The sequence below is a fragment of the Petromyzon marinus genome, chromosome 79 (assembly GCF_048934315.1).
Source record: "Petromyzon marinus isolate PM22_M1 ecotype Great Lakes invasive population chromosome 79, UKy_Petmar_22M1.pri1.0, whole genome shotgun sequence".
Classification (NCBI taxonomy): domain Eukaryota; kingdom Metazoa; phylum Chordata; class Hyperoartia; order Petromyzontiformes; family Petromyzontidae; genus Petromyzon; species Petromyzon marinus.
In genome coordinates, this window is record NC_133745.1 from 21,154,103 (window position 1) to 21,179,169 (window position 25,067).

Genomic DNA, 25,067 nt, shown 5'->3' on the forward strand with positions numbered 1-25,067 from the left:
TTGCACCACTAGCTCGGCACGACATCCAACGTTTCTCACCGCGCGCTTTGGGGCTTCTTCAGGAATTTCATCTGCCAGAGAAGCTCGTAGCGCGCAAAGCAAAATGTCGGGAAAATCGTCCGGAGCAAAACGTGGAACGACCCGAAAAACACACCGTCAGGCTATGTGTGTGTGTTTGTTGAACTTCTTTCCCACCACCGTACGTAGCCAATCGTGCTAATCGGAGGTGTGGACTATACGGTAGACACCCTCTTAACGACGGGATTTGGTTCAACAAAACCGGTCATTAAGTGATTTGGTCGTTAAGCGAGTATAGTAAATACAGGCAAGTCCCCCGGGTTACGGAAGGGTTAGGTTCCTGAGCAATATCCACAATCCGAATTTTCCGTATGTCGGAAACTGAACCATTTTCCCCCAAAAAATCACGATGAAATCCCACATCCGGAAATAGTTGTGCCTCCCCTACGGTTTGCACTCAGTGCTGTATCGTGCTGTTGTCCGTTTTCTATCACTACCCATGTCGTATCGCAGTACATACGCTCTGCACTTCTTATGATTCTTTCATTTGATCGAATATCTACCCTAACACTGCCCATAATTAAACTAATGGAACATAAACTGTATCCAATTGTTGATTTTAATATTCATTGTTAACAGAAAGCAGTCACTTCCGAATGTTTACCATGCATTTGGCTAGACCTAGACTTCACGTACAAAAAGACAAAGATCCCCCAGTATCGCCTTAACAGACTTCTAGGGCAAGTGCTGAGTCGCTGAGAGCAGAGTTGCTGTGTGCAGAGTGTCTGAGTGTGGAGTCGCTGTGTGCAGAGTCGCTGTGTGCAGAGTGTCTGAGTGTGGAGTCTCTGAGTGTGGAGTCGCTGTGTGCGGAGTCGCTGAGTGCGGAGTCGCTGAGTGCGGAGTCTCTGAGTGTGGAGTCTCTGAGTGCAGAGTCTCTGAGTGCGGAGTCTCTTGAGTGCGGAGTCTCTGAATGCGAAGTCTCTGAGTGCGGAGTCGCTGTGTGCAGAGTCGCTGTGTGCAGAGTCGCTGAGTGCAGAGTCGCTGAGTGCGGAGTCGCTAAGTGCGGAGTCGCTGTGTGCAGAGTCGCTGTGTGTGGAGTCTCTGAGTGCGAAGTCTCTGAGAGCAGAGCTGCTGTGTGCAGAGTGTCTGAGTGCAGAGTCGCTGAGTGCGGAGTCGCTGAGTGTGGAGTGTCTGAGTGTGGAGTCGCTGTGTGCGGAGTCTCTGAATGCGAAGTCTCTGAGTGCGGAGTCTCTGAGTGCGGAGTCTCTGAGTGTGGAGTCTCTGAGTGCAGAGTCTCTGAATGCAGAGTCGCTGAGTGCAGAGTCGCTGAGTGTGAAGACGCTGAGTGTGGAGTCTCTGTGTGCAGAGTCGCTGAGTGTGGAGTCGCTATGTGCAGAGTGTCTGAGTGTGGAGTCGCTGTGTGCAGAGTCGCTATGTGTGGAGTCGCTGAGTGTGGAATCGCTGTGTGCAGAGTTGCTGAGTGTGAAGACGCTGAGTGTGGAACCGCTGATAGCAGAGCTGCTGAGTGCAAGATAGTTGGGGTGCAGAATAGACAAGAGCGGGGAGAAGTCAAGTGTATGTGACCGTAAAGAAAAGAGATATAGGAGTGCCTACAACTGGCGCGAGACAGCAGAAATAAAGTGTAAGCAGGTGACTTATTACTCCGTGTCGGTGTGATGATTTTTTAAAGACACTACACTATATAGCAGTGTACACTACACTACTATACACTACACTACTATATACTACACTGCTATCCACTAAACTACTATACACTACACTATACACAACACTACTATATACTACACTATACACAACACTACTATATGCTACACATTTGGCTCTATGGAGGCCCGTCGTTAAGTGATTAGTCGTGAACAGGGGTGCTCGTTAAGAGGGGTTCTAATCTCCTGTGAAAACACACGCGGTGATTTTTCTAAATGGCCGCTGTCATCGTGGCCATCATCATCATCGTCGTCATCGTCGTCATCGTCGTCATCCTCGCTTCGGCAACCCAAAGCCCCCGGTCGGTCAGGCCGCATTTGCCGGGAAGTCGCTCCCTCTCTCACGAACCGTCGTGTCGGTACAACGGCGCCGCGGGAGATGCGCTGAGCGGCTGAGCAAACCGCTCATTGCCCGAGGCCGAGCGGCCGGGTTTGAGGAGCATAGAGGACAAACGAGCAGGCCGGTGAGTGGAGCGACCGTGACCACCTACCGCCCTCCCCCTGTCACATGCATTCCACTCACGGCAGCGGTCGGGCGTCCTCCACCTGATGCACACGCCGGCCTCGTTGCAGACCTGGGCGTACGCAGCCACCGCGGTGCAGAAGCACTCGCAGTCGCCGCCATCGCATGCGCACGAGTCGCGAATGCACGCCTCCAGGAACGGCGCGTGGTCCACCTGGGTCAGGACAAGGGGAGCGAGGCGATATTGGAAATCCGCGATCAGTCGCCGACAGAAAGACAAGGGAGAGGCGCAGCCACGTCGGGTGTCGAGGAGGTCCACATAACAACAACAACAACAACCGCCGTTCACCACTAAGTGGCGGTGACGTCACCACGTCAGGTGAAGAAACGGGACTCTCCGGAAGAGAGCGCTGTCTTCCGGACGGTCCCGTTTCTTCACCTGAGGAAGGCTACTTGTGTTGTGGCCAAAACGTCGTGAGAATTTATTCTGTTATTATTTTTTTTATTATTATTTTATCTCCATTCTATGTGACTTTACCGAAAGAACCCAGAAGATGAATCCCTGCAGTCACGAAAGTTTAAATCGAAATATAATTGTGGCTGTGTCGGGTGCTGGCGGATTTAACGACACATTTATATTCACACGATCTAGCCCAAAAAAAACATATAGTTGTATGGTGCACACTACCATGGCCACGTGGAAACCGCAGACAAGCAGGAAGGCAGCCAGAACCAGTGTCAACAATTGCCCAAGTTCTGTGGCCATATATTTGGGTGTCTGTTTACATCATTGACCCCTCCGCTCGCTCCTCATGCCTTCTCATCGTGGACCATCGACGACCCACGGCTAGTCCGAGGGGGCTTCATGGCTGCGTGCCGAGTTACAGAGGCCACCAGCGGCCAGCCGCCCTCCCGCCCCGACCCGCCCCGTCCACGCCGTCCCGTAGGCGACTCACGTGGTCGTGGCACGAGCTGAAGACGTCACCGGCGAGGACGTGACACTGGCGCAGCGCCCACGCGTGGCGGTGCGGATTCTGCTGGCAAGGCTCCACCGCCTCTGTCATGGCGGCGCAGCTCTCCTTTATCCTCCAACTGTTGCCGAACGCCAGCACGGACGCGGCCGTGGAGCCGTCGGCCGCTGTCAAGTCGTCGCTGTCGCGCCCATTGTAGTTGCCGCAGAGGCCGCACAGGGTGCCCTGGGGTGTGGGGGGGGGGTCGGGAGCGGGGTGGCACCGAGCCGTGAGCGAAACAGCGAAACGAAGCCGAGAGTTTACGGCTCCCGGGCAGCCCAAAGGGGGTGACCCCCTCGGATTCGCGAGGGAAACTGTATCAACTTGAACTCGTTTGATCCTAATCTAATTATTATAATTGTCCGGTGGCTTCCGGTGGGGAGGGAGGGTGCAGATTTTCATAAATGCCGGAAAAAATCACCAAACATCATAATTTAAAATAACTTCATTTTGGGCATTCTTGTATGACGTAACTTTTTTTAGGTGTTGCCGTATGTTTTCAGCGTTAACTATCGTAGTGTAGTAGTATAGTAGTTTAGCATAATAGTGTAGTAGTAGTAGTATAGCAGCATATTATAGTGGTATAGTAGTAGTGTTGTAGTTTAATAGTGAGTATAATATAGTAGTGTAGTAGTATAATAGTGTAGTAGTATACTATAGTAGTGTGATGGGACTTTGTAGGATGAACGTTGAGAGATTTATAAGGGGCACGGGATGACCAATAAGGTCTGAATTGGTCTGTAATAAGGTAGGGCACTAATAAGGGGTTGACAGGTATGGATCTAAGATCGGCAGTTCATGCGCATGTGGAGGAGTAAAGTACGCAGCTCCGATCTCTTCTGGGACATCTCGCCGGTGTAGGACTTTCTAGAACTCCCCTCTAGGGAGACTGTTCCGTCGGCATGGTTATAAGCAACCATTTGCAGTGCTCCACAATTCTCTTTGTCCCTAACACCTCTCTTTGTCCGGGCAGTTGGCTCGGCAGTTGAGCGAGTGGCTCGCAATCGAAAGATTGCAAATCCCTGGTTGGGAGGTGACAACTTGGCCTCCATCATCCGTCTGGGATCTATATGCTGATTAAGACTCTGTGGGGAAGTCTGAATAATCATTTGAGTAGGATAAAAGTGTGGGTTTTTTATTTTAAATATACAGTGAGGGAAAAAAGTATATGATCCCCTGCTGATTTTGTACGTTTGCCCACTGACAAAGAAATGATCAGTCTATAATTTTAATGGTAGGTTTATTTGAACAGTGAGAGACAGAATAACAACAAAAAAATCCAGAAAAACGCATGTCAAAAATGTTATAAATTGATTTGCATTTTAATGAGGGAAATAAGTATTTGACCCCACTGCAAAACATGACTTAGTACTTGGTGGCAAAACCCTTGTTGGCAATCACAGAGGTCAGACGTTTCTTGTAGTTGGCCACCAGGTTTGCACACATCTCAGGAGGGATTTTGTCCCACTCCTCTTAGCAGATCTTCTCCAAGTCATTAAGGTTTCGAGGCTGACGTTTGGCAACTCGAACCTTCAGCTCCCTCCACAGATTTTCTATGGGATTAAGGTCTGGAGACTGGCTCATAATCTCTTGCTCCCCTCCATCTAACAATAATAAGCGGAATAATTATTATTATTCTACACGCACAGGTTTCGCTCTCCCCGTTGAAAAGACACAACAACTCGGACACGCGATGAATCGTAGACGAGTGGGAAAGGGAGTAGGAAAATGATCCCGGTGCCAACAGCTGCCCAAGCCCTACGGACCTCGATGTGTTAATGTTTTTCAGCTAATTATTAAGTGCTTATACACGTATACACAAAGACAAACCCATGTGCCCGAGAGGGCAACAACAACACCACTACCCCATGCAGATCGAAACAGATGGCTATTAATCCACGTGCTCCACTGCCAACTCCTGGTGAGCCAGGGTGTGGATCCTCCTCAACGCAGCACCCTGGGGGAAGGGATATTCGCAACATCTGTGCGGCGATCCGCCGAACCCTCGCTGCCGCCTCCACGGAGTTTGATCGCACCGCGGGGGAGGCAGCCACGTCCAGCAGCAGCATAGCAACCACCGTCCATTTCTATCTCCTGTACATTGCACCACCTTGGCTTTGGCCCTGACCGTGTACTTGGAGTCGACCTGTGACGAAGATGCTCGTGCGCTGGTCCCACGTGACCATGACGCCACCACCACCACCTCCAGCACCATCGCCACCAACCACCACCAAAATCACCACCAACACCACCACCGCAACGCTGACCTTGTACTTGGAGTCGACCTTGACGAAGATGCTCGTGCGCCGGTCCCACATGACCATGATGCCGATGCCGGTCTGCACGATGCGGTAGAGCCCCACCGAGTGGATGGTCAGGTCATCCACCATCGCCGGGATCTTTCCGGCCACGGGCACCACCATCACCTCCCCGGCCACCATGTGAACCTCCACGTTGTAATCCTGGAGTGGACGAGGAAGGGAGAGAGGGAGGGAGAAGATGGAGGGAGGTGAGGCGGGCGGGACGGGGTTACAGAGGGAGGTGAGGAGAGGGAAAGTTTGAAGGAGGGAGGGAGACGACAGAAAGACCCCAGTGGCCAAGCACACTCGGCATGGACCCTGATGCCAGGGAATAAACTCAACTGGCGATGGGGGTGAGGGAACCTGTCGTCTAAACTTCCTGGACCTCTCCTGGCCCGTGGACACCGCGAACTTTTGCACTCCCTCGTTTGCACACTCAATTGCTATGCCAAGAACAAAGAGCCAGCGTAGACTTATCGAAGGAACCAATCGACTCGCGCGTACACCGAGACGCGCAAGCTCATCAACTCGCAGCGCTTGGAAAGCTCGCGCTTAACCCAGCCCGCGTCGCAGCGCGGTCAGCCGGCCACCGGAGTGGCTCTTGACTTCACCTTGATGTAGAAGCGGATCGCCTTGGAGCAGCTCGAGTCCACAGCGCTGCAGTCCTTGCCGGTGATGATCTGAAAGTTGCCCTCGGCTGTGGAGCAGTAGTCCTGGTCGGCACAAAGCGAGCACAATTTGGTGATCCATCCATCCAACCGTCGTGCATCCCTCCGTTCGTCCATAGGTAAATCCGCCCATTTTGTGCGATCATTCTCCCCCACCCAGTTGTGGCGCTGCCTGCTGTATAGTGTATAGTGTACTATACACTATACAGTAAACATTACTATACACCACTATACACTACACTACACACTATACTATACACTACACTATACACTACACTATACACTACACTACACACTATACTAGACACTATACTATACACTACTATACACTACACTATACACTACACTATACACTACACTATACACTATACATTACTATACACCACTATACACTACACTATACACTACATACTACACTATACAGTAAACATTACTATACACCACTATACACTACACTACACACTACACTATACACTACACTATACACTACTATACACTACACTTCTATACACTACTATACACTACCTTATACTACCACTACACACTGCCTTATACTATTATACACTACACTAGTATACTACACTACATACTACGCTATATACTACACTATACACTACTGTACTACACTGCTATACACTACACTACTATACTACACTTTACACAATAGACTACACTACATACTACACTTTACACTATGTACTACACTATATACTACACTACATACTACACTTTACACTATGTACTACACTACACTATATACTACACTACATACTACACTTTACACTATGTACTACACTGTATACTACACTACATACTACACTTTACACTACATACTACACTTTACACTACATACTACACTACACTATGGACTACACTACACTATATGCTACACTACTATACACTACACTATACACTCCACTACTATACACTACACTTAACACTACTATACAATACACCACTATACTACACTTTACGCTATGTACTACACTACACTATATACTACACTACTATACACTACACTATATACTACACTACTATACACTACACTAGTATACACTACACCACTATACACGACACTACTATACACTACACTATACACTACTATACACTACACCACTATACGCTACACTATACACTACTATACGCTACACCACTATACGCTACACTATACACTACTATACACTACACCACTATACTACATTTCTTTTGAACTGCCTGTTGTGTTTAGTTTGTTGTCCTTACCCCGCACCTCCGATTAGCACGGTTGGCTAAGTACGGTGCGAAAGAAGTTCAACACACATGTAGAAATGTCGATGTTTGTAAGTCCCGACTAAACACACACATCACCAAAACCAGTTTTCCTCTCATGCACTTTGATCCTCTGGCTCTTCTTCTGCCCCTCCCACCCCCCCCGCCCCCCCCGGTTCATGCTTATTCTTCTTTGTGCGTGGCGCCTCGAGATTTTATCGTGAAAGGCGCCTGATAGTCACAAATTATTGTTACGGATTAATTATAAATTAATGCGTTCACTCGCACGACGTCAGCCCGTGGCGTGCGTGAGCAAGGCGCGTCCGTTCTGGTGCCCACCTGCACGATGCTGGAGTCGCAGTTCCCGTCGAAGACGAACCTCTTGCCGTCGAAGGTGACGTAGTGGCCGTCCCCGTACATGCGGCACGTGCCGGGGCACTCGGCCGAGTTGCAGCTCCACGCGCCGCCGCCGCACGTGCTGCACCCGCGCACGCGCGCGACGTCTCAAAGGGAGCGGGGCGGCGGGCCCTTCAAACCCCCTAGCCCAATATTTTCTCTCGGAATAACAAAAACAATTTATATCCCGACGGGTATTTGGTCAAGTCTAAGGAGAACCAAAAGTCGGTGGCTTCCGCGCCGCCCGGATGTGACGTCACAGGCGGGTCCCGGCTGCTTTCACAATGTCACGGATGCGCCTCCTGGAAAACCCCGTCCTCGCAAATCGGACACCTTTTATTCTCCCGTAAATGGCAGAAACAGTAGACGCGTCGCTTGCCCGCGTGTCTTTTTCCTCCTCATCGGCCACATTCAACGGGGTTTAACCGGTACAAAATTCACCAACGCACTTAATAATTACACAAAAGCTCACTGCGCCAAAATGACACTTGTAAACTGGACCATGTCCAAACGTGCTCGGAGTCCTGTCGGAAGACCCGCCGTAATTCAAGTTTCTGCGTCCTAAACCTATGCAGGTGAAGAAATGCTGTTGTCTTTCCCCTCCCACACACACACAAAGCGGTAGCCATCTTAACGCGCAGCCACCAGGCTGGGGACAGCCGCGCCGCGCTAAGCCCCCCACTCGCTCACCACACGTTGCAGTCCACCTTGATTGTATCCCCCTTGCCATAGACAATGCCGTGGTGCCGGCACGGACAATCCTCCGGCGGGATACAGTTGCCGTTGTCGTCTGGGATGAGTCCATCCCCGCATGGGCAGTCCGATTCGCACGGCGGCTAAGACGGAGGCCGAGAAGTTGGGCAAACAACACAGAGGAAGAGTAAGAAGCCGGGGATTCGCCTTTCGCTCCGAGCCATCCATCGCGCAATGCCTGTGCTACTAGTCTGGCCGAGAGGGCATCGAAGAAGGTCGCTTTTTCCTCTCCATGTCAAAGTCCTTCGTCTTTAACGCCGAGCAGTTATCACTGTCGCACGAAGCACACTTTTCGGCTGACGTTTTCCCCTGCTGCTGTCGTGCCTGTAGTGGAGTGCCCAGTGACTGCCTCACTGCTGCAGCAGAGAGAATTTGGAGTGAATCAGTTGTCACGGGGGGCGATCGATGCTCCGGCACTCGCCGATTCACTCCAGTCAGCTCCTGATTGCTCAGCCGCAGTCAGTCGCCTGCTGGTCGCTCTTCTATCGCTACTACTACCGTGGTTACTCGTTCCCGTGAACTTCACTCGCCCGTGTTGAGGACTCTATCTCTACTGGACACTAACCGTTTCGTCCCGTCCATACTGTGTTCAACCACCACCATCACACAGGTCAAAACGCTTGCGCCCTGAAGCATACGATTATCACTGTTGCTAAGCACAGACCAAATAGCTTAAAAGCCACTAAAGGACATTTGCTAAAGTCTGAATTCATATCCCACGGTTTAATACTTTATGTCCCCATGCTCAATGCATGACATGGGCAAAGGACAAAGCTACCCGAGTGGCATGGAACAGGTAGTAAGCCACTTTGGTCTGCGCTCTTTCTAAAGAAGAGTAGCAAAGCGACGCTAACTTTCTCCTCTTAAGCCCTCTTGTCGTGGCCAGCAGCCCTCAGACATTGGCTTTTTAGCTGCTGAACCATATCGCTGATGCTGCTATTGCTGCTGCTGCGATCATACAAGAGAGCATAGAACAGAACCCTCTGAGTGGTGGGTAAAAGCCAACCCCGTGGGCTGTGTCTAAGGGGGGGTCGAGTGTACTCACGCAGGGCAAGTTGATGGTCTGGCAGGTCCTCTCGCAGGCCTTCACGTGGCTCCTGCCTCTCAGGGCGCTGCCATCGACCAGAAGTTGGAGGGCATTTTCGACCTCTGCCCAATGACATTTCACCATGGAGGACATCAAATACAAAATATCCCGTGCCGCCATTCGCGAAAAGAGTAGCAGGCCAATGCGCACGCTGGGCATGTCAAAAACACAAATTTGCCAATTTCGAATGCAAAAAAATTGACCGCAGATTACTCGATTAGCATCACAACGACAACAGCCGCTATTTGCCACTACGTGGCGGTGACATCACCATGGCGCTTGTGCCAGGCTATGTGCACGTTAAGGCCATCATGTGAGGTGTGTTGAACGCTACCCGCCGGCAGGAGGCCATGGGACAGACCCTCCTGGCACCGTGAGAAACGGTGCGATTGCCAAAGGCGTTCGTGATTCAATCCTGTTCGTTGAGATGGGCCGAAAGTTGTCCGAAGCTTCGGGAAAGAGACGATGACGGGAGGGAGGTAATTCTACTGTTGAGCGGTGCGAGGGAAGAAGCGGACAGAGAAGTGGACGTGACCTGCAGTGCAGTGAGTGGGTGGGTGGCTGAGTTGGGTGGTGAGTGTGGGGAGAGTGGCAGTGTGGCGGTTAGCGTGCTGCGCTATGGACCCGGCGACCCGAGTTTGATTCCCGCTCACGACCAATAACGCTGGTGAATATCTGAATCGGTCCTGGGCCTCTCCTAGGTCGACTCAGCTGTGCTGGCCTTGCTGACAGTACTTACCCAACAACAGCACATTAAGGCTATGTGGGGGGTCTTTTTTGTCTTTGAATTAATAAGCGAGCGAACGAGTTGGTTGAGTGAGTGGGTGAGAAAGTTAGCAAGTGAGCGAGTGAGTTGTGAGCCGTGGTGGTGGTGGTGGTTTATGCGGTCTGTGAGGGCAGGCAAACTTACGGAGGGGGCTTTCACGTCGCATTCTTCCGCCTGCGGTCACGTGGGGATACAGAGAGCGCCAGACATCGGTGAGAACCTCGCGTGGTGGCAGTGTGGTCAATGGTATCGTTTGTGGTGTTGGTGGTGATGGGGGGGATTTGTGCTGCAGGACTCACCGAGCATGGTGATGGGGTTTTCGCACCTGAGAACTCCGTACTCGCAAGCACTGCCAAGGAGACACATCAACAGGGCGTGGTTAAAGCTCTCATGTGTACTAATTCACCCCTCCGCCCCCCCCCCTCCCCTCCCTGGGAAAGTGACATGGCCCGGCTAGAAAATAAAAGCCAGAAATCGATTATTTAAATTGTTGGTAAGGACAATCCTTAGAGCAAGCCAAGGCACGTGCAAATGGCGCGGCGATGTCGCGTCATTTGCACGTGTTATTTATTGAATGTCACGCCGCCACAATGGCATCATTTGCCCCAGCTCCTGCCCCTGCTTGGCAGATGTTTCAGCTATAGCTCGGCACTTGCTAACGGCCAGTGGGGGAAAAAAAAATCCCACCTATACCACGAAGGGTCGCTCTGCTCTGGCTCGGCTCGGATGCGGCAGTGGAAAAGGCCCACGAGGGCGACCATTCATACCAGGCTAGATCGCCGACCCAGTAGAATTTCCCAGGCGGGACAATGTCGTGACCTGTGTAGCATGGGCACTCGATGCCCGGAACACACGCTCCCTCGTGGTCCATGAAAGTCCCCTCTGCACACACGCAGCCTGTGGGTTACAGAGAGAGGGAGAAGGTCAGAGGAGGAGGGCCAGAGAGCGGTGCTAATGTAGAGGCTCAGTTTCAGTTTCTTTATTTTGGTATAGTCCTGTGAGCCATTCGTCTCTTGAATCGGGTGCAACCGCAACAAACAAAAAAACAAAAACACGAACAAGAGAAACATCTTAAAGTGACTGCGTGTGACTGTGCAAACAGAAAATCCATGAAAAAAACCAGCAAAAATATTCCTGAGAAAAGCACCGTACACCAACGCTGTGTGCAAAAAATCCCAGTGGGATGCAAGTCAAATAACAACAACAACAACCACAAGACAACTTAGATTAAGGCCATCAGTCTAACCCCGTACTACAACAACAACAAACATGTCCAAACCCAAAAACGTTTTTGAAATCACAAAAAATAAAGCCATAATTGCAACGTAACAGTGATCATAGGGACTGTGACCGGATTTTTACAATAAACTACATAAATAATAACATGTAACACCAAATCCTAGAGCCATAGCTGGCTGCATGAGTTACTCCACAAACAACAGAAGCATCAGTCGGAGTATCAAACATTGTTCAATGCACCTTTAAGATCAGCACGCTAAATCAAAATACAGATAATACTTTGCTGTGTCATTGGGAGTAAAAACATTTTATTTTATTTTACGCCAATGAATAGCAGTGGCAGCTAGGGGTGTACAACTCCTCTAGAGCAGTTTTGAGAGAAGATCTCATTGGTAGCGATTCAAGTTGCAGTTTATTGGCAATAGCATTCCAGACCCTGGGGGCATCAATAGCAAAGGCCCTTCCTCCAGTTTTTGTACGGCAATAGGGAATGTGAAGCTGGTAAATGAGCGAAGACCTGAGGTCAAATTTGTTCTTTGAAACAGAGAGGAGATCCAGCAGGTAGTCTGCGGTTTTTTTTGTAAGTACATCGTGAATAAATAAGATCTGGTGCACAAGCCGTCGAACATTAAGAGATGTTACGTTTGACCCAATGTAGAGATCACAGTGGTGAGTCCTATATGGGCAGTTCAATGCAAATCTTAAGGCCGAGTGACAAATTGAGTCAAGCTTCTTCAGTACAGTACTTGGGCCTATTTATACACGATGTCACAGTAGTCAAGTAGAGGCAGTATGGTAGCGTTTATCAATTCCTATGAACCTGGTGACCCGGGTTCGATTCCCGCTCACGGCCAACACCAGTGACGATTATCTGAACCGGTCCCGGGCCTCCCCTAGGTTGACTCAGCCTCAAACGAGTACCTGGTGCGGTGTGTAAACATCGCCACTAGGGAGACAGGCGGTCGGGCGTGGTGCTGGCCACCCACCCCCTCGTGTACCGTTCCGGCCTTCATAGGTGCTCGCTAACAGCACTTGCCCCTACAGTCTGTTACAGGCTATATGGGGGATCTTTGGTACCTGTAGAAGGCCCCTCCCCGGCGCAGGCGTGTGGCTCCCCGAGTCCGTGGCACGTGCTCCGGCACGAGTCCACCGAGTAGGAGAACTGCTGCCCGGCCGGGCACGACTCCTCTGTGAGCCAGAGCGATCGGCGGCAGCGGCGACAATGACAACAGCGACAGCAAGCCATCAGCCACCGCGGCACTTGTGCATCACCAAGAGCGGACATCGACGACGGCGGCAACCGTCGTTCGCCACTTAAGCGGCGGCTACTTCACGCGGATGCCTGTGCCGGGTTGGGTGCTAGGTCACAGGACGAGACCCAGGTTCCGTGGCTCGACTGACTGAGATGACTGGCAGATGCACCAGCTGGCTCGCCGCCGTGCCAACCTGCTGCCCTTTAGCCGCTCGTTGTTATGAGCGTCGCTCCTTTACCGTCCGCTGCTTTTGGGACGGCGACTGCCTCCAACTGCCCAGTGGCGTCCTTCATGAACCTCCTCCACAGAGGCCGATCTTAACACCGCTGGTACCAGTCATCGGCGAGTCCACTCAGCTCCTAACCTTTTATCTACTTTTTTAATCTCTACTTTAAAAGTACCCCAATTTTATGCCGTTTGTGCCATCGGTATCATGTCATGAGATTAAGAATCTTCTCTACAGAGCAGTGCAACCCTCCGGTCTAATAGAACGGCCCACAGAAGGAGATATCACAGAGCTCCCTCTGGGATCTCCTTGTCTTATGCAACTGACACTCTCGTCCAAGCAAAAGGGCCCGCGGAAGCGTATATTACAGAGCTACCTCTGGGATTGGTTCAAGTGACACTCTGGTCCACACACAGAGCAAAAGGCATCACTTTTCCATGCCCTTCCGCCACATGAGATGCAGGCTCATCTTTTGACGGTCAAACCAATGTGTCATTCTTAGAGCTGTGAATTTCGTCAATTTTAATGTGACCGGGGTGTTTTTTCGTCGTGAAGTCGTCAGCGTCCGGTGCCAACCCCGTCCTTGGGTTCTCACCGCAGACTCCGCGGCTCCAGTTGTACACGGGCACCCCGCGCAGGGCACAGGCCCGAGCCAGAGAGCCCAGCGCCGCACAGTAGCACGGCTCGCTCCTCTCACAGTGGCACACGTCAAACTCACAGCTCTGCAAAGACAAAGACAAAAGATCCAACGCGTGTAGCCTGTAACAGACTGTAGGGGCAAGTGCTGTTAGCGAGCACCTATGAAGGCCGGCACTGGCACGTGCGGGGGGTGGGTGGCCATCACCACGCCCGGCCGCCTTTGTCTCGCCCAGTGGCGATGTTTACACAACGCACCGGGTACTCATCCGAGGCCGAGTCAACCTGGGGGAGGCCCGGGGCCGGTTCAGATAATCGTCACCGGTGTTGGCCGTGAGCGCAGGGAGGCCCGAGATCGGTGCCAGGGCTGGCACCTGAAGGTGCGGAGTGGGGTCGAGGTGGCCCAGGCAGTCGCGGAAGACGTCTGAGAAGATCTCGCCGTGGCAGCTGCGCTTGAGCTCGTCTGCGAAGACAAAACGGCACCAGCATTGGATTATTTGGCTGCTTTTGGCCAGCAAAGATGCACCTTGTCGCCCTCCCCCCCTGCCCCAACCCCCCCCCCTCCCCCCCCCATTCTTATACCACCTAAAGATGTTACAGGTATCCCATGGAGGAATCTCACCTAACTCCCTAGAGTTGCCACCCCCCAGTACCCCCCGTTGTTTATTGTAGTACGGCGCTAGACTGATGGCCTTAATCTTAGTTGTCTTGTGGTTGTTGTGGTTGTTGTTGTTTTTGTATGACTTGCATTCCACTGGGATTTTTTGCACAAAGCGTTGGTGCACGGTGCTTTTTCAGGAATATTTTTGCTGTTTTTTTTTTTTCCCATGGAATTTCTGCTTTGCACAGTCAACACACGTAGTCACTTTAAGGTGTTTTTCTTGTTCGTGTTTTTTTTTTTTTTGTGGCGGTTGCACCCGATTCAAGAGCCGAATGGCTCACAGGGCTCTACCAAAACTATGAACTCGGACGCCCCAGGTGAGGGAACCACCGCCGCCCCGACCGCTGGAGGGGTGCAGGGGTCGGGTGCCTCACCGTCCGCGCATGTCTTGGATCCGTGGGTGAAGCGGCGGTGGGAGACTCCCTGCAGGAGGTTCCAGGAGGCGAGGAACGCAGCCTCGCTCGCCTCGGGCACTCGCTGCGGCGTCACGCGCTCGTCCGCCTCCTCCCCATTGAAGTTGCCGCACAGTCCTGGGGGACCGCACAAGAGCACCGGGGTGAAGTTCGCCGGGAACCGCGCCCGTTCCTACCCCACCCGTCGCTCGCTCGTTGACGTCTCGCAGGGGCACAGGTGACCTTCCCTCCCCCGACTTGCGCGCACCCCTCCCCCCCCGTCCCCAACCCTGCTTTTACGACCTTATGGTCGGTAAGACCCCCTAACTACTGCTAACCGATGAGTCCGCACGTGTCATGCGCAGGCTCGTAGTGTAGGGTGTCATAGTGCACAGGTGGCATCTCTTTCGCAGTGCTCTTCGCTTGTTTGTGAAACGGTTTTTTTTTGTTTCGCCTTCCGCTGCGTCTGAGAAGAGGAGACGTTGATGCACGTGCAGAAAAGTAGTCAAGGATTTTCCAATGTAAAGTATTTGTTTTTGCCAATTGCAAGCGATGCTAAGTCAGGGTTATTTTTATTGGTTTTCGTGGTCGATTTTGGTATTTTCATGGTTTCCAGGAATGGAACCCCCCAATTTATAACGTTGCACCTATGGGAGATAAGGGTTCTGCCTACGGCGACAGCTCGACTTCCGGCCGTCGTTCAGGATCCAATTAGATCGTAGGCAGCGGGGGTCACGTGTACAGTGAATCCTCGGTTTAACGCACTAATGGAGGGTGGGGGAGGGGTGTCTGTAGAATCCGATTGTCCAGTTAATGACCAAATGACGCATTCTGAGCACTGAATCCACACCCTAGGGCGCGCAAACTACTCACTGATATCACGGTTGTGCCAGTATCATATGAAAAATAATAGATTTTACCCTTTCTGGCAATAAAACAGGTGTAAAGATGTAGTGCATTGACGACACACAATACTTGTGGGGAACATGCATAATAATTGATGCCAATGTCGTTGAAACTGAAAGGCCTACACCAAAGACAGCTTTTTTTTAGGGCCTAGCCTCACTAGAATCAGACCAGAGAACGCCACAAGGCAAACAGCACATAGACAACGCACTGTCGGAGCATTCATAGATTGGGGTGAGCAGCTACAACATGGGATAATACAGTACCATGCATTCACACTTTGCATACATGATCTGAGTGGAGGGTTTACATGTAAAGCCTTTGTACTCTAATAATGCCATACTAACCCGTTCTGTTGAAACCGTCGCAAGCATCAAGCGATCACTGTTCACGTTTGTCATCGTGTTATGTGTACGATACTGTCCTGTAAGCTATTCTTGAAAGACCAAAGTACTGGCAAATGTTGTTGCACAAATTAATTTTAGACTATATATATACTTGGTTCTTTCGGTAAAGTCACGTTGAAGGGAAACAATAAAATAATAAAATATATATTTTAGACTGTTCATTTCACCTACTTTGACCAATTTTTTTACAATAAAAACCACCTGTAGTGTCATTAAGGGGCCATCCATAAGTGACTTCACGCGATTTTGGACGATTTTTGACCCACCCCCTTCGTCACACGGCGTCACAAAAAGTCAGACTCCCCCCCCTACAAATATGACTAAAGCTCTGCCCCCCCCCCCCCCACAAAAAGAAAACATGCTTCAAATCCCTTTAAACTATTTTCATTGTAGTGCGTATTTAATGTGGCGCTGCACTCTGATGTTGTAGGAGAATTCATTAAGTAGAACGTGTTGTCTATATTTATCTAAAGTTGCGCATTTTTACGTGACGTCAACCGCCCCACCCCTCGTCACACATCGTCACAAATGTCTGACCACCCTCCCCCCACCCCACCCCCCCCCCCAGGTGCGTGACGTCATTTATGGACGACCCCTAATACCATGTACCCCCCATTAAGGGGAAGGAAGTGAATATTTGCCCAGACTGATTTGCCCCCAGCACGACTGAGGCATTGGTTGCGATGGCGGCTCCGCGTTGAACGACGTACCCGTGACGTGCCCCTGCATCGCGTCCGGCAGGCTCAAGTAGACCTGCATGATCGGTTGGAGCTGGACCTGGATCTTGAGCCCAAAGTGCGTGATCACCTGGATGTAGTCCGAGCTCTGGCGGAAGACCTTCAGGTAGTCTGGGGATAACGCCGAGCATGGGGATGCGCGAAGGCACAGGGGGCGAGGGCAAGGCAAACGTGAAAATAAAGTCCTTGTTTAGTGCGGTAGTAGTAGCGCGTGAAGCGGAGAGACCAATGTACCCATAAGTAACGTGACGATAAAGTTCGGCGAGCTACGGTGTACTACTCGCACACACTTGAGGTTGTGCCACCGCGTCACTGCGTCACCGCGTCGCCGTACCGCTCACCTGCGCAGCTCAACAAAGTAGTTCGCCGTCGACAGCTCGGAAGCCGAGTTGCAATGAAACGAGCGCTCCATGTTACAACGGAGCACGTTCCTCGTTGTGACGGAGTGTTCCACGTTGTGACAGAGTGTTCCACGTTGTGACGGAGTGTTCCACGTTGTGACGGAGTGAGTGTTCCACGTTGTGACGGAGTGAGTGTTCCACGTTGTGACGGAGTGAGTGTTCCACGTTGTGACAGAGTGAGTGTTCCACGTTGTGACAGAGTGTTCCACGTTGTGACGGAGTGAGTGTTCCACGTTGTGACGGAGTGAGTGTTCCATGTTGTGACGGAGCACGTTCCACGTTGTGACGGAGTGTTCCACGTTGTGACGGAGTGTTCCACGTTGTGACGGAGTGTTCCACGTTGTGACGGAGTGTTCCACGTTGTGACAGAGTGAGTGATCCACGTTGTGACGGAGTGTTCCACGTTGTGACGAAGTGTTCCACGTTGTGACAGAGTGAGTGTTCCACGTTGTGACGGAGTGAGTGATCCACGTTGTGACGGAGTGTTCCACGTTGTGACGGAGTGTTCCACGTTGTGACGGAGTGTTCCACGTTGTGACGGAGTGTTCCGCGTTGTGACGGAGTGTTCCACGTTGTGACGGAGTGTTCCACGTTGTGACAGAGTGAGTGATCCACGTTGTGACGGAGTGAGTGTTCCATGTTGTGACAGAGTGAGTGATCCACGTTGTGACGGAGTGTTCCACGTTGTGACGGAGTGTTCCACGTTGTGACAGAGTGAGTGTTCCACGTTGTGACGGAGTGTTCCACGTTGTGACGGTGTGAGTGTTCCACGTTGTGACGGAGTGTTCCACGTTGTGACAGAGTGAGTGTTCCACGTTGTGACGGAGTGAGTGATCCACGTTGTGACGGAGTGTTCCACGTTGTGACGGAGTGTTCCACGTTGTGACGGAGTGTTCCACGTTGTGACGGAGTGTTCCACGTTGTGACGGTGTGAGTGTTCCACGTTGTGACGGAGTGTTCCACGTTGTGACAGAGTGAGTGTTCCACGTTGTGACGGAGTGTTCCACGTTGTGACGGTGTGAGTGTTCCACGTTGTGACGGAGTGTTCCACGTTGTGACGGAGTGTTCCACGTTGTGACAGAGTGAGTGTTCCACGTTGTGACGGAGTGTTCCACGTTGTGACAGAGTGAGTGTTCCACGTTGTGACGGAGTGTTCCACGTTGTGACGGTGTGAGTGTTCCACGTTGTGACAGAGTGTTCCACGTTGTGACAGAGTGAGTGTTCCACGTTGTGACGGAGTGAGTGATCCACGTTGTGACGGAGTGTTCCACGTTGTGACGGAGTGTTCCGCGTTGTGACGGAGTGTTCCACGTTGTGACGGAGTGTTCCACGTTGTGACGGAGTGTTCCACGTTGTGACGGAGTGAGTGTTCCACGTTGTGACGGAGTGAGTGTTCCACGTTGTGACGGAGTGTTCCACGTTGTGACGGAGTGTTCCGCGTTGTGACGGAGTGTTCCGCGTTGTGACGGAGTGTTCCACGTTGTGACGGAGTGTTCCGTGTTGTGACGGAGTGTTCCACGTTGTGACGGAGTGTTCCACGTTGTGACGGAGTGAGTGTTCCACGTTGTGACGGAGTGTTCCACGTTGTGACGGAGTGTTCCACGTTGTGACGGAGTGTTCCACGTTGTGACGGAGTGAGTGTTCCACGTTGTGACGGAGTGTTCCACGTTGTGACGGTGTGAGTGTTCCACGTTGTGACGGAGTGTTCCACGTTGTGACGGAGTGTTCCACGTTGTGACAGAGTGAGTGTTCCACGTTGTGACGGAGTGTTCCACGTTGTGACAGAGTGAGTGTTCCACGTTGTGACGGAGTGTTCCACGTTGTGACGGTGTGAGTGTTCCACGTTGTGACGGAGTGTTCCACGTTGTGACAGAGTGAGTGTTCCACGTTGTGACGGAGTGTTCCACGTTGTGACAGAGTGAGTGTTCCACGTTGTGACGGAGTGTTCCACGTTGTGACGGAGTGTTCCACGTTGTGACGGTGTGAGTGTTCCACGTTGTGACGGAGTGTTCCACGTTGTGACGGAGTGAGTGATCCACGTTGTGACGGAGTGTTCCACGTTGTGACGGAGTGTTCCGCGTTGTGACGGAGTGTTCCACGTTGTGACGGAGTGTTCCACGTTGTGACGGAGTGTTCCACGTTGTGACGAAGTGAGTGTTCCACGTTGTGACGGAGTGTTCCACGTTGTGACGGAGTGTTCCACGTTGTGACGGAGTGTTCCACGTTGTGACGGAGTGTTCCACGTTGTGACGGAGTGTTCCACGTTGTGACGGAGTGTTCCACGTTGTGACGGAGTGAGTGTACCACGTTGTGACAGAGTGAGTGTTCCACGTTGTGACGGAGTGTTCCACGTTGTGACGGAGTGTTCCACGTTGTGACGGAGTGTTCCGCGTTGTGACAGAGTGTTCCACGTTGTGACGGAGTGTTCCACGTTGTGACGGAGTGTTCCACGTTGTGACGGAGTGTTCCACGTTGTGACAGTGTGAGTGATCCACGTTGTGACGGAGTGTTCCACGTTGTGACGGAGTGTTCCACGTTGTGACGGAGTGTTCCACGTTGTGACGGAGTGAGTGTTCCACGTTGTGACGGAGTGTTCCACGTTGTGACGGAGTGTTCCACGTTGTGAAGGAGTGTTCCTCGTTGTGACGGAGTGTTCCACGTTGTGATGGAGTGTTCCACGTTGTGACGGAGTGTTCCACGTTGTGACGGAGTGTTCCACGTTGTGACGGAGTGAGTGTTCCACGTTGTGACGGAGTGTTCCACGTTGTGACGGAGTGTTCCACGTTGTGACGGAGTGTTCCACGTTGTGACGGAGTGTTCCACGTTGTGACGGAGTGTTCCACGTTGTGACGGAGTGTTCCACGTTGTGACAGAGTGAGTGTTCCACGTTGAGACGGAGTGTTCCACGTTGTGACAGAGTGAGTGTTCCTCGTTGTGATGGAGTGTTCCACGTTGTGACGGAGTGTTCCACGTTGTGACAGAGTGAGTGTTCCACGTTGTGACGGAGTGTTCCACGTTGTGACGGAGTGAGTGTTCCACGTTGTGACGGAGTGTTCCACGTTGTGACGGAGTGAGTGTTCCACGTTGTGACGGAGTGTTCCACGTTGTGACGGAGTGAGTGTTCCACGTTGTGACGAAGTGAGTGTTCCACGTTGTGACGGAGTGTTCCACGTTGTGACGGATTGTTCCACGTTGTGACGGAGTGTTCCACGTTGTGACGGAGTGTTCCACGTTGTGACAGAGTGTTCCACGTTGTGACGGAGTGTTCCGCGTTGTGACGGAGTGTTCCACGTTGTGACGGAGTGAGTGTTCCACGTTGTGACGGAGTGAGTGTTCCGCGTTGTGACGGACTGTTCCACGTTGTGACGGAGTGAGTGTTCCACGTTGTGACGGAGTGTTCCACGTTGTGACGGAGTGTTCCACGTTGTGACGGAGTGTTCCACGTTGTGACAGAGTGTTCCACGTTGTGACGGAGTGAGTGTTCCACGTTGTGACGGAGTGAGTGTTCCACGTTGTGACGGAGTGAGTGTTCCACGTTGTGACGGAGTGTTCCACGTTGTGACGGAGTGTTCCACGTTGTGACGGAGTGTTCCACATTGTGACGGAGTGTTCCACGTTGTGACGGAGTGTTCCACGTTGTGACGGAGTGTTCCGCGTTGTGACGGAGTGTTCCACGTTGTGACGGAGTGAGTGTTCCACGTTGTGACGGAATGTTCCACGTTGTGACGGAGTGTTCCACGTTGTGACGGAGTGTTCCACGTTGTGACGGAGTGTTCCACGTTGTGACGGAGTGAGTGTTCCACGTTGTGACGGAGTGTTCCACGTTGTGACGGAGTGTTCCACGTTGTGACGGAGTGAGTGTTCCACGTTGTGACGGAATGTTCCACGTTGTGACGGAGTGTTCCACGTTGTGACGGAGTGTTCCACGTTGTGACGGAGTGTTCCGCGTTGTGACGGAGTGTTCCACGTTGTGACGGAGTGAGTGTTCCACGTTGTGACGGAATGTTCCACGTTGTGACGGAGTGTTCCACGTTGTGACGGAGTGTTCCACGTTGTGACGGAGTGTTCCACGTTGTGACAGAGTGTTCCGCGTTGTGACGGAGTGTTCCACGTTGTGACGGAGTGTTCCACGTTGTGACGGAGTGTTCCACGTTGTGACAGAGTGAGTCTTCCACGTTGTGATGGAGTGAGTGTTCCACGTTGTGACCGAGTGTTCCACGTTGTGACAGAGTGTTCCGCGTTGTGACGGAGTGTTCCACGTTGTGACGGAGTGAGTGTTCCACGTTGTGACGGAGTGTTCCACGTTGTGACGGAGTGAGTGTTCCACGTTGTGACGGAGTGTTCCACGTTGTGACGGAGTGAGTGTTCCACGTTGTGACGGAGTGTTCCACGTTGTGACGGAGTGTTCCACGTTGTGACGGAGTGTTCCACGTTGTGACGGAGTGTTCCACGTTGTGACAGAGTGAGTGTTCCACGTTGTGACGGAGTGAGTGTTCCACGTTGTGACAGAGTGTTCCACGTTGTGACGGAGTGTTCCACGTTGTGACGGAGTGAGTGTTCCGCATTGTGATGGAGTGTTCCACGTTGTGACGGAGTGTTCCACGTTGTGACGGAGTGTTCCACGTTGTGACGGAGTGTTCCACGTTGTGACGGAGTGTTCCACGTTGTGACAGAGTGAGTCTTCCACGTTGTGATGGAGTGAGTGTTCCACATTGTGACGGAGTGAGTGTTCCGCGTTGTGACGGAGTGAGGTCGTGGGTTCCATCTCGACCCCTGACAATAACTGCTGATGTATATTTGGAATGTGCGTGTCTCTCAATCTCGCCGTGGTCGCGTGGATTTTTCTCCGGGTCCTTCGGTTTTTTCCCCGCCACATTTAGAACCAACGTCTCCACGCTTGTAGAGTATTCGGCTGCTGACATAAATGCCCACGTGATGATGACATTAGCCACCTGGCTGAGCTGCTATCACCTGTGGCGGCCAGCTCCGCTTCTGAAAAAAGAGCTACTGACCAGCAGCTCAGTGGAATGATAAACAGAATCAAATGGAGCGTGTCTGATGGCAACTGAGGTGCCAGCAACTCGCAGACGTTCCCCAGCAATGCCCGGAGTCAGGCACTTCGCTCCCTCTGTCTCTCACCTGACCGATACGGCAGCGGCAGCAAACTCTCTTCCTTGAACACCAGGCCGTCCCTCCCGAACTCCAGCGAGTCCTGTGGGTGGGTTGTTGGTGGTGAGGTGGGATGAGAGGTAAAGCAAGGTGGTGGATTTACACCACCACGTCGCTCTGAACTTCTTACTGCAGCGTTGCTGCAAGCCACCCCCCCCCCTCCCCATCTTTCGGTTCTCAATCTTTACAAAAAAATGTAACAAAATTTGAAAAAAGTGGCGGTGTTTTTAACACGTTAAAAAAAACGCCATTTTTTAACACATTTTCTTGCTGTGGTTTTCACAGCTGATGATGATTGCTGCTTGTGTTGCAGTCGAAACGTCGTGATAATTTAATTGTTTTATTTTTTTATTATTTTATTGCTTCCCTTCTACGTGGTGACTTTACCGAAAGAACCAAGAATATGAATCCCTGCAGTCACGAAAGCTTTAAATCAAAATTTAAAATGTAACAATGTGAATAAATACATCGGGCTTGATGCAAACAAATTAAGTTGTAACCTAACGTGCCCCGTGCTTAATTTGTGTGTTTCGATGATTTACCTTTTCAATAAATAATCTAGCCATGTCTCGCACACCCCCAAAAAAGGGCATCACGCACACCCCAACTCGTTAGTTGTATATTCATACTTTTTGGTTCTTTCGGTAAAGTCACGTAGGTATAAAATACAAAATATAACAAAATAAAATTAAAATTCGACATTTCGGGCGCAGCACAAGCGTCCGTCATCAGGTGGGACAACCACAGCAAAAAGCAACTGCTGAAGGGGGCAAAAGAGCTGCTTGTATCACGAGGCTATATATACCTACTACGTGACTTTACCGAAAGAACCTTAAAGAGTATGGATACCTGCAGTCATGAAAACTTCAATTCGTTACTAGTACAGCACTACTAAACCAGTTGTGTGTTGGAGAGTGAACCAATTCGTTACTAGTACAGCACTAACCGGTTGTGTTGGGGTAGTGAACCAATTCGTTACTAGTACAGCACTAAACTGGTTGTGTGTTGGAGAGTGAATCAATTCGTTACTAGTAAAGCACTAACCGGTTGTGTGTTGGAGTAGTGAACCAATTCGTTACTAGTACAGCACTAACCGGTTGTGTGTTGGGGTAGTGAACCAATTCGTTACTAGTACAGCACTAAACTGGTTGTGTGTTGGAGAGTGAATCAATTCGTTACTAGTAAAGCACTAACCGGTTGTGTGTTGGAGAGTGAACCAATTCGTTACTAGTACAGCACTAACCCGGCTGTGTTTTGGAGAGTGAACTCACTTCCACATATCGGTTCACCGGTAATTACAACAACAAGCAGCAGCATCAGGCGGCAGCCACACATCTGGTTGTTGCTTCATCCGATCTGCGGATTAACCGCGTGTGTTCGATGGTGCGAACGGAGTTCAACGCACCTACGCACATGGAGACACAGAGACTTCTAGAAACCGGAATTTGTATTTAGACTTGAGGAGAAGGGTGGAGTGGGAGGAGAGAGAGGAGGAATCCGCTCTTTGTCACAGAAGCCCATTAGGGGCAAATCTGGCGGTATTGCTGAAATCCACACTGCTTCAACCACATCGTTGGACTGGACGAGGAACCTTTGCATTCATTTATGACGATCATTAACAAAAAAAACAAAGACTGTTGCTTTTCACAATTCCATAAGAAAGAAGGAGAAGAAGTAGTAGGGGCTGAGGGCCTGGGCTCATTGCAACAACAATAACAAGACAAACACGAGAACGGAGTGCAAAATAGAGAAAGGGTAAGCAAGTCGTTGAAAGTGAATGAGTATAAAGTAAAACGGAGCAAGTGGCATGAGCACATAAACAACATTCCTGCCGATTTATCAACCGCTAAATGCACGGTCGGGGGCAGGGCAGCCCCGTGGGTTCAGGATTAGGGTTAGATTAATTACCGAGGGCGTGAGGAGAGCCACAGACTCCAGCTGTGGCAAACCCCAGTCTGCCTCGCGTGTGAAGACCTGCACACTCCACTCGGATGTCTGCACACAAACACACGCAATCACACACAGACAACAACAATAACCGCCATTCGCCACTAAGTATGAGCTCCCCTTGCGAATGGCCTGACACAAGCCTGACGCAAGCACCATTCACCACGGCGTTTGTGCCAGGCTATGTGTACGTTAAGGTCCTGTTAAGTTTCGAACGCCCACTGGCAGGAGGTCACAGGATGGACCCAGGTGCCATGGGTCGACTGACTAAGATAACTGGCCGATGGAACACCTGTGCCCACTACTGTGGCAACTTGCTGTGTTTTAGCCACCCAGGGCTCTGCTCATTGTACACCTACCACCGGAGTGGATGAATGGCAGACACATCTTACAGATGAAAAGCCAATGGTCAGGGGGCAGATCAGCTCTACGGTAGGTCTTGGTATCAAGGACAAGGGTCCGTGTCTGCTGTTCCATCACTATATAGTCCAGTAGATGTTCTTGCTTGCATCCATAATGATGTGTGGATGGGCCCATGCTGGAACAGAGTGTTGGTAATTACAAGCCCATGGCCTGCACAAAAGTCTAGTAGCCTCCCACCGTTGTTAGTGAGCTTATCTGGGCAATGCCTTCCAATCAATCCAGACCATACAAATTCCA

The 25,067-nt window shown here is 51.2% G+C and overlaps 1 protein-coding gene across 1 annotated transcript in view; it reads right to left on the reverse strand.

Annotated features, from left to right (window-relative positions):
- LOC116936958 (mucin-2-like) overlaps positions 1 to 25,067 on the reverse strand; it is a 138,917-nt gene that overhangs the window by 14,877 nt on the left and 98,973 nt on the right. The window contains exons 6-22 of the mRNA XM_076056988.1: positions 24,369 to 24,455; positions 22,431 to 22,503; positions 16,864 to 17,001; positions 14,823 to 14,978; positions 14,162 to 14,250; positions 13,747 to 13,873; positions 12,750 to 12,860; positions 11,201 to 11,330; positions 10,733 to 10,782; positions 10,578 to 10,607; positions 9,626 to 9,729; positions 8,518 to 8,663; positions 7,771 to 7,909; positions 6,127 to 6,228; positions 5,483 to 5,677; positions 3,162 to 3,401; positions 2,266 to 2,419 (exon numbers count right to left, since the gene is read on the reverse strand). Coding sequence (XP_075913103.1) covers positions 2,266 to 2,419; positions 3,162 to 3,401; positions 5,483 to 5,677; positions 6,127 to 6,228; positions 7,771 to 7,909; positions 8,518 to 8,663; positions 9,626 to 9,729; positions 10,578 to 10,607; positions 10,733 to 10,782; positions 11,201 to 11,330; positions 12,750 to 12,860; positions 13,747 to 13,873; positions 14,162 to 14,250; positions 14,823 to 14,978; positions 16,864 to 17,001; positions 22,431 to 22,503; positions 24,369 to 24,455 — 2,071 coding nt within the window. The remainder of the gene's footprint in view (positions 1 to 2,265; positions 2,420 to 3,161; positions 3,402 to 5,482; positions 5,678 to 6,126; positions 6,229 to 7,770; positions 7,910 to 8,517; positions 8,664 to 9,625; positions 9,730 to 10,577; positions 10,608 to 10,732; positions 10,783 to 11,200; positions 11,331 to 12,749; positions 12,861 to 13,746; positions 13,874 to 14,161; positions 14,251 to 14,822; positions 14,979 to 16,863; positions 17,002 to 22,430; positions 22,504 to 24,368; positions 24,456 to 25,067) is intronic.